Raw genomic sequence first — 13,602 nt, 5'->3', positions numbered from 1 at the left:
TGTTTTGAGCATAAAAGATGAAGAGGTAAACATTATGTCATGATTTTGAATATGAATGGAGGTGGGTGATATGGTTCTATTCAGATTTGAAAGGGTTTTTCGTTGCAAGTTTCTTGATTTTTTGATTTTTTGACTCTCGACATGGAGATGACATCAAACATCTAGCTGCTTCGAACTTGATCCCGCCGAAAGATTTCTGATTTAAGAATGCCTCAAAAAATTCATATTATTCTCAAGTTCCTTTGGCTTACAGGCATTATCGTGATAAGAATCCATTCGTGTCTTTTAAAACTTACACAAGATTGCATCATAAAGTTTTAAAAGTTAAAACGAGCCAACACTGTCTACCTGAAGATCGCAGAGTTACCTAGAAGCCACTTCAAAATTTCATAATGGGTAAAGCCATCTAGATTTACCTAGAATTATTAAGTGATGTCAGACAATTCCTATTATCGTAAAACTACTTCGCAGCATAATCGCGACAACAATCTGTGTGCGTCATCTGAAACGAAAAACCATGAAACACAAAAACAGTTGATGGTGTTCAAAAATGTTCATTTTCATTTTCAGATCGTTCGTACAAATTCAAAAAGAGTCCGTTCGTTTATTGACTGTTCTGAGAAGGTCCAAATCCAGCTTCTCTCTTTCCGTAATATCCAGCATAAGCAGATCCGAGACCGTATCCGTAAGCTCCGTATGCTCCATAAGCATTTCCATAACCTCCGTAGTAAGCTGATGGATAATAAGAAGAGGCATATCCATAGTATTGAGCAGAAGCTTCTTGAACAACTGAGCACATGATGACGGCGAGAACACAGAGAAGGCTGGAAATCGAATTGATTGGAATGAGAATACTTTAGAGAGGAAACTTACAATTTGGAGTTCATTTTCAGTAGATTGAGGAGACAAATAGAATTTGTTGCATTTACTGACTTCTGTCGCTCTTTTATATTCTCACCTTCTGTTTGCTCATAACCGTTTTGCCTCGAACTACACACAATGCCGACACTACTCACTCTTTGAACTGGTTATGGCATTTTGGAACTTTTAAAAATACTACTAGCATTAAAGATCAACAGATTCAATTGAATGTAATCTGAAAATTTTCAACGAGTACACGTATTCAAATAGTGAATGTAGTATGCGCGATTCAGTCAAATGTATCAAAGATTTCATGGTAGTTTTGATTGATCATTGATGAGAATGAACTCTTTGACAGGTTTGCTCATGGAGTAAAAAAAGTGTGGAAATGTAATTATTGCCACTTTTAATAGTGTCTTTACCTGTTTTTGATGACAATTTTGAATTTCGCTCGATATACCGTAGTTTCGAAAATTTTTCGCAAAACGAATTTCCGTAAAATCAACACAAAAACGTGAAAACACACCATTAATAAGCAAAATAACTACACTAAACAGAAAACTATTAACTTTTCTTTCATTTCCGACACTGAAACTTACGAAAAAGCGTTCTTCCCGATTCGTCACTTCCCGATTTGCTTCTTCCCGATTTGTTTCTTCCCGATCCGTTTCTTCCCAAGTGAGCATTCTTCCCGATTTGTACTCGCACTTTCTTTTCTGTCCAATTTTCTAATTTCTACGAAACAAATCGTGTTTTTCCAGATAATCGCCTCAAAAAATGTCCGATATTCTGAAAACCAATCCGACGGCTCTTCACACTTGTATTTACTACGAGTTTCTTCGAGAGAAAGATGTCGAGGAGGCTTACAAAAACTTCTGCGGGACAGTCGGAGACGATGTGATTGAATACGTGGATTTCGAATATTGGTTCTATCAATTTTATCACGGAAATCTGGATTTCGATTATGATAGAAGGTTAGCATAGAAATAAATAATGAAAAATCACAACTTTTGAATTTCAGTACCGATCCAAAGCCGCTTATTCTCACCGATCTGCCAACTGAAATGCTCACCGAGATTGTCGGGAATCTGGATATTCTAGATAGGTTAGAAAATAATTCAACCAGTCAAAAAAAACTTATAAAACTTGCTTTTTGTAGATTCAATGTCCAAAAAGTTTCGAGAAAATTCGAGCCAGTTGTGAACGGCTTCAAATACGAATTCGAGAAAGTTTCAATTTATAACGCTAAGGAAGGAACGCAATTTGGTCTTAAGAAATTATTTGTTTATTACAAGAAGGGGAAGAAGTATCGCCTCGTTCGTCATTACTGCGATAAAGCCGACGACAATTATTTGAACATGGAACTGAGTGCCCTGGCGACAATGCTGACCAACTCGAAATCTCCTATCAATAGTTTTTGTATTAAAAATCGTCGTTGCGAGGCCATCGACATCATGCCGAAACTGATCGAATCACTTTCCCAAGAAGTCTGTCCATTATTCTTTGCAAAATATGTTCGGCTAGAATTGCAACACAAGGATTATGTCATCCCAATTATATCGCTATTCAAACCTGGCGTACTGGAAGAGATTGCGTTTGTAGATACCAAACTTGACGACGATACGTTTGCTAAACTTGTCGAAATGGATCAATTCAAACAATTAAAAGAATTTAGTATCTGGGCGGAAACTATTCCTTTCTCACATTTTAAGAGATTGTCTCATTTGAGCCGCTTTGATGTATTCCTAGACCGTATTTCAGCAGAAGAAATTGTGATCCTTCGAGATGTGAGTTGATACTTGTTTCCTTCTAAAACCAATCGCTTGTCTTCAGATTCTCTCGCAGTTTGTCAATCTCAAAAGAGCCGAAATTAATCTGGCGAATCCCATGAATCTCACTGAAATTGGAATTGCTCTCGGTATCGAATATGACAACTCCGGACAAATCACTTATAGTCATCGAATTCCGAATGCATATAAATTACTCATTTTGAAGTTCTCCTACGCATTTTTAGTGACTATTGAAAGTATTTAATTAGCTGCATTTTCTGTTGCTTTTTTGTTATCAAGTGGTTATCAAGAATAAATGTATGTGTTAGCATGTCTCATTGGCGGTACTTGCGTTTAGATTTTTTTTTTGTGGTTTTCGAGCATTTTATAAAACTATGACAACTACAGTAGTCCAAGAAACGATTCACGAAGAAGATGTTCAATAAAAAAGACAAGAATAGAAAGGAAATGTTAATTTTCATTTTCAGATCGTTCGTACAAATTCAAAAAGAGTCTATTGGTTGTTCTGAGAAGGTCCAAATCCAGCTTCTCTCTTTCCATAATATCCAGCATAAGCAGATCCGAGACCGTATCCGTAAGCTCCGTATGCTCCATAAGCATTTCCATAACCTCCGTAGTAAGCTGATGGATAATAAGAAGAGGCATATCCATAGTATTGAGCAGAAGCTTCTTGAACAACTGAGCACATGATGACGGCGAGAACACAGAGAAGGCTGGAAATCGAATTGATTGAAATGAGAACACTTTAGAGAGGAAACTTACAATTTGGAGTTCATTTTCAGTGGAATGGTTTGAGAAGAAACTTCTTGCTCTTTGTCATGAAATACTACTCTTTTATAACCGACCGACTGACTATTTACTCGTCCGTCATAACTTTTTTCTCTTATTGGTTTTGCCGTAGAAACTGACAAACTGCTCCCGCTCGATCAAAAAGCAATACTCAGAAATTGGAAAACCTTCGTCATGAAAAAAAACTTCTAAATAAAGATGATGACATTATACAAAAACTTAAAATGGAAATAGACTAAATAAAATGACGAAATCGAGTTCCCGTGAATGTCATCAATCGGAAAAGTAAAACGAGCTCTGGTGTATTCCAGATGAATATGTGACCCTGTAAACCGTTCGTGACGTTGTCAACCAAATCCGTCCCCAAAAACATTAGGTTAATCAAGAAAGAATATCCGATCTTCTCACATGAACATTCGCTCACAATCTGCTGCCTAATCCTTCTTATATCCAGCCTCTATCCTCTCTCTTCTCTCGTCTTCTACGCGACGACACAACATCAGATACTTATATAATAGTCCACTCACAAATATTCTCTATTTCTGAATTATTTTCTCTCAAAACTGTTCAAAACGGCACCATACAAACCCGACCACTTAATGATTGCCTTGACCAAATCATTGGCCTTGTGCACTGTCTTCATATTCCTTTCCATTTCGATTCTACTCTTTATCGCTGTATTTTACATCTGCAAATATCATTACGAGAGGATTCAATTGGCACAATGTGCGATTTATATGAAACCGGAGGAAGTGGATAAAAATTGTAGTAGAAGAGGAGAAAAGGAAATCGAAGCCGATTGTGAGATGGAACTTCCATGTAAGTTACAGGTTTTCCTGAATGAGGGATCTGATTTCTTACCTAAAACCATCCTTCTTCCCCAGCTCTCGGGTTTCTCTTCCACGTTTACTTCTATTCCAGATTATTCTGTCCTCAACATTCCCAAAATATTGCTTACACCAGAAGAACTGCCTCCAGAATACCATGAGCTAGAATCTGCTCGTGCCTCTCCACTCCCTTCATACGACGACGTCATGTACTGTGACCAACTAAGTCGTTCATTCCAGAACTTGTTGTCTCCGCGATAAATCATTATATTCTATGTTTTATCTGTATATAAAGCTGTAAATACTAAATAAATGTTGACTCGGGTGGGTCGAAATCTTTTGTAGTTTTAATTTCCTCAAAAACTATTTCTGGACTTTTCAGTTTCTCATGATTGTTTACCGAGGCGGTAACTTGAAAATGGCGTGAAAAAGAAAAGGATATTGAATGGAGTCGACTAACACAATGACAAAAAAACCACCCGACTCAGGTGACAGTTGCAATTTTAGCGGAAAGTAGTTAGCAAACAGTTCGAAGCTGGTATAAAAGTGACGGAATATCACCAAATGGCAACAGTTGTTCTCAACTCAATCTACTGAAAATGAACGCCAAATTGTAAGTTTCTCCTCTAGCATTTTCAATTCTAGAATCTGAACGGTATCTATTTCAGCCTTCTCTGTGTTCTCGCCGTCATCATGTGCTCAGTTGTTCAAGAAGCTTCTGCTCAATACTATGGATATGCCTCTTCTTATTATCCATCAGCTTACTACGGAGGTTATGGAAATGCTTATGGAGCATACGGAGCTTACGGATACGGTCTCGGATCTGCTTATGCTGGATATTACGGAAAGAGAGAAGCTGGATTTGGACCTTCTCAGAACAACCAATAAACGAACGGACTCTTTTTGAATTTGTACGAACGATCTGAAACTGAAAATGAACATTTTTGAACACCATCAACTGTTTTTGTGTTTCTTGGTATTTCCTTTCAGATGACGCACACAGATTGCTGTCGCGATTATGCTGCGAAGTAGCTTTATTATAACAGGAATTGTCTGACATGTCTAGGAAAATCTAGATGAATTTAGGTGGCAATGTCTGGAATACGTTGTGAAACTTTGAGTTGACATAATGTTCCTAGAGAACTTGATAATTAAACAAAGACATTCTAAATCAGGAAATAACTTTTCCTCCGAAAAACTCTGTAATTTTAATTATAATTCTTCTTGGTTGATCCCGTGAAAGAATGCTTTTCTATTTTGAATATTGTAAAATCACACCAAAAAGAGATAATCTTCCATGGCGAGCTTCTTGAGATTTTCATCTTTTCGCACTGAACTCTGAGATTCTTAGAACTATTCTTGCACTAAAAACACATAACATCATTAAATAAAACCTTCATTCAACCTAAATCAACTCGTCCCAAATTGACCGTACTCTTTCTTGCACTAGAGGTAGTTGTACTACCTCTCCTTACGGAATACAACTCGAAACTCTTCGGAGTCTCTGGCTTTTTCATGAAATTATACAGGCAATCTCGATAGTCTCGGATGAAAAGAAGATTGGGAAGAGCATCGAGAGCAGGATAAAGAGAAATCGAAATAGACACATAGTGAGCGAATCCAACGTTGATGTTGAACATTGGGAAGATGAAAAGAACGAAAAGAGGAAGGTACATTATGATGAGAGGGATGAGAGTTTGGAAGACGAGAGCACGGAAAAGTTGAGTTTGAAGAAGTTTTTGAGTTATTGAGTGGTTACGATTAGGAACAATAACATGGGTCATTTCATAGTAGCATTTGATGCCGAATACGAATATTACGACGAGGGAGACAACCTGAAAATGAAGATTTTTTCGAAGTTTCATTAACCCTGTCCAGAGTTGTACCGAATAGAAACTTTGAGAATCCAGAAAACAGAACATGGAATGCAATTCTGAATTCCGGAACGACAATTCGGAATGGAAAAGGAAATTTCCAGAGATTCGTCTTCCGGAATCCAAAACGAATTGTCAAAAGTCGCAAAATGAATTCATTTCTTGAAAGTTTTTTCCACGGAAAAAGTAGATTCAATGCAACTTTCTGAACTCGATATTTCAGAACGACTGCCATTTTCTTATTATGAAAGATAAAAACTGTGGGATCACGCAGCCCGAGATCCCAGAATCGTAAATCCGGATTCCGGAATTCAAGTCCCCAAAGTTCTCTGACACCCTCATTCAAATCGAAAACTCACTGTCATCACTAGAAAATTGAATCCTGAGAAGAATGCCCATGGCGACGGAGCAAACTTTCCAGAATCGTCTACTTGATAAAAATCCGCAATGATATAAGTGACATCATCAACATTTACTCCGAAATCTGCTGCCATTCGATTTCTGGGAATTCAGAATTCAAATTCTCATTCTGTTTACTAAATGAAGAGCTCACCTCAAAAACTCGGTACTCTTCTTATTCGGCTGAAAAACGAGTAAACAGTTCAATGTCCAATTGACGTAGAGAAGTGGAGAAATTAGAAACCAACAAAAGAGAAATTTCCCTTGAAAATATGCCCATTTCGCTCCATTCTTTAGTAGCCCTCGTACGAATACGGGGTGGTCGGGTTTCTTATAAAATACGACAACAAAACACGCTTTCTTACAATAAAATACTCTTTATTGCAAGAATTAATAATGACACGACAATTGTACACGATAAAATCAATCAAAACCAGCGATAAAACGCAGAAAACTAACTGAAACTAGCCAACCGGGCTCAAGAATAATTTATAATCCACGTGGACTACACGCCCACGTAAATCGGCGCGCTGAGGTTACGGTGGACGAGCGGAACATGAGCGGAGTGTCGTTGCGTATTTGATGTGATGTCTCGAAGAATAAGGGGTTATGGGGGTACCTTACCACTGGCAACTTCCCCCCCTTTACAGAAACCGGGCCCCGACCGGTTGGAGAGCAATCACCAATACGACTTACATTCTTCACCGCGTGTTTCTCACCGCCCAGCCTAAACTCAGTTAACCCACCCTAACAAACAAACATTAATAAACAACTCTTTAAGAGACGTACAAATTCTACTCTAATTTAACACAATATTATTAAAACCCAACAAAACACAATTAGTTATATTGCTGACCGTTCACTGATGACTCGGACGGCTTCTTTTCGATGGCGGCTCCTTTTCCAGATCCTTCCTCAGCATCTCGACGATTCCACCGCTCGGCATCACGGCTTCTAGGAAGTCCGCCAACTCCTTTGCAGTCTTGAAACGTTCCGGCGCTGTCGTTATCATTGGCATTTGCTTTGCGCCCACACTTTTCATCGGTTCAATCCATATGGCATTTGCGGAAGTCATGAGTGTCCTCTTCCATGTTTCAGTCACCAATGGAACCTCGGCAAAAGTACAATCCATTCGAAATGGACAGACAACCAATTCCTTGACTTCTCTTGCGAGTTTATCGATGACGTCTCCAGTTCTTTTATTCTTTTCTTCGTCCGTGGTCAGAGTCAACAGGAACACCGCCGTTTGGACTTGTTCGAAATCATACTTGTCGACCCATCCGTCTGCATTCGCTTCTCTCATTTCCAGAAGTCTCTTGCCTTTGATGCCCATTCTCGGTCCAATGAGTATCTCAGGTTCGCGAATAACCGTCTTCTTTGGCTTCAATCGCTCCTCCACTTCTTTCTTGACTTCTTCAGCAGCAGCCTTCCACTCCTTCTCTTGAATCGTACTATTCATGATTGCTTTCGCAACCATTGAACATTCCTTTGCGAACATCTTGAGTGCCTCCACCTTTTCCGGCTCTCCCACCTCCTTTCGCACCATAGCCGAATGCATCATCATATGACCATCAGCACCACGTATCTGCTTGTTACGCATGACCAATAAATTGGCCGCTTCCTCTAGTGTCCGGCAACTCTGCTCATCCAGCTTCACGTGGCACGGACCAAATTTGCAGTCGCATCCGTTGATCACGAAGTTCCTGAAAGAATTCATGTTTTCAACACTGATTTCTATGTTTCTTATTTCATGAACCCCGCTCTCCCCACTCTCTCGAACACCTCGTTTCCCTCTTCTTGTTTTAGCCTTCACACTCATTTCTGGCACCTCAATCGGCACTTTCCTGACATGTTCCCATGGCACCCAGATCTTCTCTTTCCCTCCTACAATTGGAATAACCTCCGCTGAATTTTCTGTTGTTTTCAACACCCGATACATCCCTTGCCACTCATTTCGCAGCTTTGCATTCTTTGTCCCTATCTTTTCCGATGGACTCTTTATAAGCACCCTGTCTCCCACTACTGGATATCTGATTTTATGCACTCCGTGCTTCTTATCGAAATATCGTTTCGCGTCCTCTTGTTCCCTCTTTATGTGCGCTCTGGCCTCTTCCTGCGCACTGTTCATCTGCTCCGCATGTCTGAACTTGTACTCGTCCGTGTCAACCTGATAGCGTCCCACCAATTCCTCCGCATCTGCCTTCATCGGAATTCTCGCATCCCTTCCGTACATCAAGTAATGTGGACTTTCCCCCGTTGCGTCATGACGACATGAATTATATGCAAAAACAGCATATGGCAGCTTCTCGTCCCACTCCGCTGGAATAACCGTAATCTTTTTCAAGACCGTCTGAATTGTTCTGTTGAACCTTTCCACTGCCCCATTCATCCTTGAGTTGTATCCTTTTGTCCTTATGAGCTTAATATTCGACATTTTTGCGACTTTTTCGAAAGTTGCATTCGCGAACTCCAGTCCCTGATCCGTCAATATAGCCTTCGGGACCCTTCCTTCTTTCAGCAACCAATTCTCAACAAAAGCCTTTGCCACTGTCTCAGCCGACTTGTCCGGAATCGCGCACACTCCCGCGTATCTACTGAACAGATCGACTATGGTCAATACATATCGATTCCCGTGAGCGCTCCTTCCCAAATCCAACAAATCAAGCGCCACAATTTCCAGCGGTTCACTCGTTTCTATTGCTGTCAATGGTGCTGTCAATATCTGTTTAGCATTACTGCATAGACATTGTTGACATTCCTTGGACCATTTCCCAATCCACGCCCTCATTCGCGGCCACCAAACCCTCTTTTCCAGCATTGCTCCGACTTTCTCCGGACTCCAGTGTCCTCCGAATATTCCCCCGTGCGCCTCTTGGAACACTTCCTTACGCTTCTCCTCTGGAACCACTTTCAGTGTCGCCCCATACTTAGTCACCAACATCAACTCGTCCCCAACCATCATAAACTCGCTGAGATCTCTTTTTCCTTCTCCTGGAACTTCTACCATCCCGTCTTGTTCCCCTTTCTCCAATTTTCTGATGATCCCCCTCCATTTCTCGTCCTTCTCCAACGTCTCTTTCCAACTGCGTTTAGCCGTATCTTCTTTCTCCACCACCGACACCTCATTCACCACCCGTACCACTTCCATCCTAGCTTGCTCATGTACTTCTTTCATCTCTTCAATTTCTTGTGCCCCTCCTCTTGACAATGCGTCTGCTACCGGATTAGCTTTTCCTTTCAGGTAAACAATATTTAACGCAAAGTCCTGCATCTCCATTGACCATCTTAGCAATCTATCCGCCAACTTCTTTCCTTTGAACAGACTTGTCAATGGTTGGTGGTCCGTGAATACTGTAGTCGGACACCCGAAAATGAAGTGTTTGAATCTTCTTGTGGCAAATAATACCGCCAATGCCTCCTTATCACTGACGTGATAGTTCTTCTCAGCTGGAGTCAACGCCTTAGACGCAAATGCAATAGGATGCACTTTCCCGTCCAATCCCACTTGAGCTAATACTGCTCCGATTCCATACCCCGACGCATCTGTGAAAATGCAGAACGGTCTCTCGAAACTTCTTGCCGCCTCTATATCTGGCTGTGCCAACACCGGCGCACTTGTCATCCTCCTTTTCAACTCCTCAAATGCTTCCTGTTGTTCTGACGTCCATCTCCATGCAACTTTTGGTGAAGTCGGCGGTGTCAACGGCGCCGCAATCGATGAGAAATTCATCACGAAGTTTCTGTAGTATGTGCAAAGCCCGAGGAAAGAATGCAGCTCCACCCGATCTTTTGGGATTGGAAAATTCTCCACTTTTTCCACCTTCTTCCCATCCGTTCTCACTCCTAACTCATCAATAACATGCCCCAAGTATTCCACCGACTTCTGCGCTATCTTGCACTTCTGGGCTTTCAGCTTCAACCCACAATCTCTTATCCTTCTCAGCACTTTAGCCAGATCCGCAGCATGTTCTTCCATCGATTCACTCGCAATCAAGATATCGTCGATGTACACGAAAACGGACTTTCCAATCCATTCCCCCAGTACTTGCTCCATCGCTTCTTGAAATATCGCCGGGCTCGTAGCTAACCCGAACGGCATGACTTCGAACTGATATTGTTCATTCAGCACCGTGAACGCGGTCTTTTCCTTCGACTCCTCCTCCATCGGAATCTGCCAATATCCCGCCATCAAATCCAGAGTAGTGAACCACTTCTTTCTACCCAAGGCTTGCAGTGTCGACTCGATATGCGGAAGCGGATGTGCGTTCAACTTTATCACTGCATTGAGCTTTCTGTAATCCACACACATTCGGATACTTCCATCCTTTTTCTTCACGAGGACCACCGGGCTCGCCCAAGGTGATCGGCACTTCTTGATCACTCGTCTCTTCTCCATATCCTTCAACATTGCTTTCAGCTTGTCGTGCAGAGCTAACGGCACTGGTCGACACTTTTGTCTTATCGGCTTTTCTTCCTGCAGCTCTATCCCACACTTCGCCATATCGGTTTGTGTCAATTCACTCTCCTCTACCGCAAACACATCACTGTATTCCTGTAGGATTTTTGGAATCATTCCCTCCGGAATTTCCCCATTTTCCTTCAAGATTCCGAGCACCTCTTCCACTCTGGCATTCCCTTTCAGCCCCATCTTTCTGTCCAAATCCATCATATTCACCTCCTTATATTCCCCACTATTCTGCAGCTTCCACTCTCGCACTACTACTCCCATTACTTGGTTCTTCTTAATTAGCAAAGGCTCATCCTTCCAGTTGGACACCACCACTGTCAAACATCCGTTCTCATTCTTAGCGCACAAGCTTGTTGGGACACATTCTTCTTTCGATTCTAACAGGACTTGCTCTCCCAAGTCGACTTCCGTTTTCAACAAAAGCTGTGCACAACTTTGCGGGGGAACTCTCAACTTTTCTGCGGCCCGAGCCACCGCTCGTTCCGCCTTCCACTTCAGTTCTACTCCAATGCTCTCGAACGCATTCGTTCCTAGCAAGAAGACTTCTGCTTCGTTTTCCACCACTTGGAACACCACCACTGCTCTTCTACCTCTTACTAAAATCGGCAACCTGATCTGTTCGCAAACTGGCATACTTCCCTTCGACGCGTTAACGATTGTGAAATCTGGTTTCCCCAGCATTTCCACCTCACTTTCCCACTGCTGACAACCTGCTTTTAAGGCCTCCCAAGCCGACTTGGAGACTACCGACACTACTGCTCCACTATCTATCACCATCCTCTTCTTCTGCCCCAACACCTCTACGACCTCCGCTGCTTCCGCTCCCACGACTGTTTTCTCCGTATCTCCTACCACCTTCTTCATCGCCACTTCCTGGACCGGCTTCGACGTACATTGTCTCGACATATGCCCGATACCTCCGCATTTGAAGCATTTTATCTTAAAACCCTCCTTTCGTCTTCCCCCTTCATCCTCTTTCCCACCGATCCGCGAGTTGTCTCCTCTATCCTTCTCATTACCGCCCTCTCTCTCCTTATACCCTCCTACAGTTCCTCTTCTCCACCCGTAATCTCGTCGCTTCTCGTTCTCCTGTTGCAGCACTATATCCTTCAGGTGTTCATACTGGTCTTCCAACGGTAGTTCCAGTCGTTTCATGACTAGCATCTTGTGGAGTGTGTCGTCTCTTCTCGCCGCCATCATCAGTTTTGTTGTTCGCAGCTGTGAAAGCGTAACCGCTCCCGCTTCTGCAAACGCCTTCTTCGACCACTTCTCCACCTCCACCAGATATTCCCACATTTTCTGATTCGGGTGCTTTCTCAACCCCTCGAACTCGTTCAGCGCCTCTGCTTTACTATCTCCTTGTCTCTTCCGCAATTTCATCTCAAATTCCTCGAACAAGGATTTGATCGATCTCTCGTACCGCTTTGGCAGTGTTTTGAACAAGCTTTTCGCTGCACCTCCCAGGAATTTCTCTTCGAGAATCGCCACCAATTCGTCATCGGTATCCGTGACCTGGTTATATTTGAGGAGGAACGCTCTCTTAAACTCTTTGAAGTCTCCCTTCCCGTCAAACACCTTCGGTTCCGGCAACGCCGACGCCTTCATCATTCTACTCATGCATTGCACCATTCCCTGCACCTCGCTTTCCATCGCTTGGCTACCCGCATTCACACTTCCTCTCTCCCAACCGTTTTCTTTCATCCCCACGCTTCCTCTTCTTTCGCTAGACCATTGTTTCACTTTATCCTCCCAATCTTCCCCGTTTTCCACCGGCGGCAGCTTACCTTTCTGGTTTTCTAGACTCCAGTATCGTGCGGTGCTGCTGCTCGAACTTGTTCTTGAGCGCTTGCCGGCATTCTTCGAGTCCTCCTGCAAACTCGCGGTTCTTTCGCTTAGTTTCTCCGTTGTCTTACCTTGAACAAATTGTAAGTTCGCCTTCATCGACTCCGCGGCTTTCTTCTCCTCCTTAGCCAACTTCTCCAGTCTCTTCGCCTTCTGCATCATTTGTTCCTTCTCCCTCTCCAGTTCTTGAATTCGGCGTGCCATCCCTTCCCGTTCTTCGTTCCATGCCACCTGCAACAAACGGTTTTCATTTTTGATGCCTTCTATCTCTTCCAGCCATTTTTCTTCCCCCACATTGCCCACGTTTCCTTCACCACCGCCCCCCGTCTTTTCGCACTTGTTCTTCAACTCCCCCAAAGACTCCAAGCCACTTTCGCGCATAATACGCATCACCGCTCTTGGCCATTTATCTTCGTCCAACTCCTTGAACCTCTCCGTCAACTCCTTGCGGAACTTCCTCCACGGCCCCTGCACGACGTCAACTTGTCTTGAACTGACCACCGTCATGGTTTTCAACAGCTGCTGCACTTCTTCTTCCACCTGACCGACGGTGGCGAGAAAATTCGCGAACCCCACAGTTCTTTTTCTTCTCTCCGCCAAACTCATTTGCACGGCACCCATGCTCACCTTGTCGTCCCCACTCGCCATACTTCTCTCCAAATCGTCGTCCATCCTGTCGCCCATTTTGTCGTCTGTAAACAAAGTCTTTATTCAACCCTTGTTTACTAATCGTCGATCATCCAATCGACGAG

At 42.7% G+C, this 13,602-nt stretch overlaps 5 protein-coding genes across 5 annotated transcripts; 2 read left to right on the top strand and 3 right to left on the bottom strand.

The window, feature by feature from the left end:
* Nucleotides 1-604: 604 nt before the first annotated feature.
* On the bottom strand, nucleotides 605-887 carry GCK72_017582 (uncharacterized protein; the record flags this gene model as incomplete). Its single annotated transcript, XM_003112724.2, has 2 exons — nucleotides 605-824; nucleotides 874-887. 2 exons carry the CDS (start codon nucleotides 885-887, stop codon nucleotides 605-607), a joined length of 234 nt encoding a protein of 77 aa, XP_003112772.1.
* A 2,257-nt stretch (nucleotides 888-3,144) lies between these two features.
* GCK72_017581 (uncharacterized protein) lies at nucleotides 3,145-3,427 on the bottom strand (the record flags this gene model as incomplete). Its single annotated transcript, XM_003112589.2, has 2 exons — nucleotides 3,145-3,364; nucleotides 3,414-3,427. 2 exons carry the CDS (start codon nucleotides 3,425-3,427, stop codon nucleotides 3,145-3,147), a joined length of 234 nt encoding a protein of 77 aa, XP_003112637.2.
* Nucleotides 3,428-4,039: 612 nt separating this feature from the next.
* Nucleotides 4,040-4,528, top strand: GCK72_017580 (uncharacterized protein; the record flags this gene model as incomplete). Its single annotated transcript, XM_003112445.2, has 2 exons — nucleotides 4,040-4,259; nucleotides 4,362-4,528. The coding sequence occupies 2 exons, from the start codon at nucleotides 4,040-4,042 to the stop codon at nucleotides 4,526-4,528; spliced, it is 387 nt and encodes a 128-aa protein (XP_003112493.2).
* A 338-nt stretch (nucleotides 4,529-4,866) lies between these two features.
* GCK72_017579 (uncharacterized protein) lies at nucleotides 4,867-5,155 on the top strand (the record flags this gene model as incomplete). The annotated part of the gene is made up of 2 exons (XM_003112720.2): nucleotides 4,867-4,880; nucleotides 4,936-5,155. 2 exons carry the CDS (start codon nucleotides 4,867-4,869, stop codon nucleotides 5,153-5,155), a joined length of 234 nt encoding a protein of 77 aa, XP_003112768.1.
* A 512-nt stretch (nucleotides 5,156-5,667) lies between these two features.
* On the bottom strand, nucleotides 5,668-6,635 carry GCK72_017578 (uncharacterized protein; the record flags this gene model as incomplete). Its single annotated transcript, XM_053732153.1, has 2 exons — nucleotides 5,668-6,102; nucleotides 6,501-6,635. The coding sequence occupies 2 exons, from the start codon at nucleotides 6,633-6,635 to the stop codon at nucleotides 5,668-5,670; spliced, it is 570 nt and encodes a 189-aa protein (XP_053581066.1).
* Between the last annotated feature and the right edge of the window lie 6,967 nt (nucleotides 6,636-13,602).

The sequence above is a fragment of the Caenorhabditis remanei genome, chromosome V (genome assembly GCF_010183535.1).
Source record: "Caenorhabditis remanei strain PX506 chromosome V, whole genome shotgun sequence".
NCBI lineage: Eukaryota > Metazoa > Nematoda > Chromadorea > Rhabditida > Rhabditidae > Caenorhabditis > Caenorhabditis remanei.
Note: the sequence above shows the minus strand (reverse complement) of the source record. Positions and strands in the feature narration are given on the sequence as shown.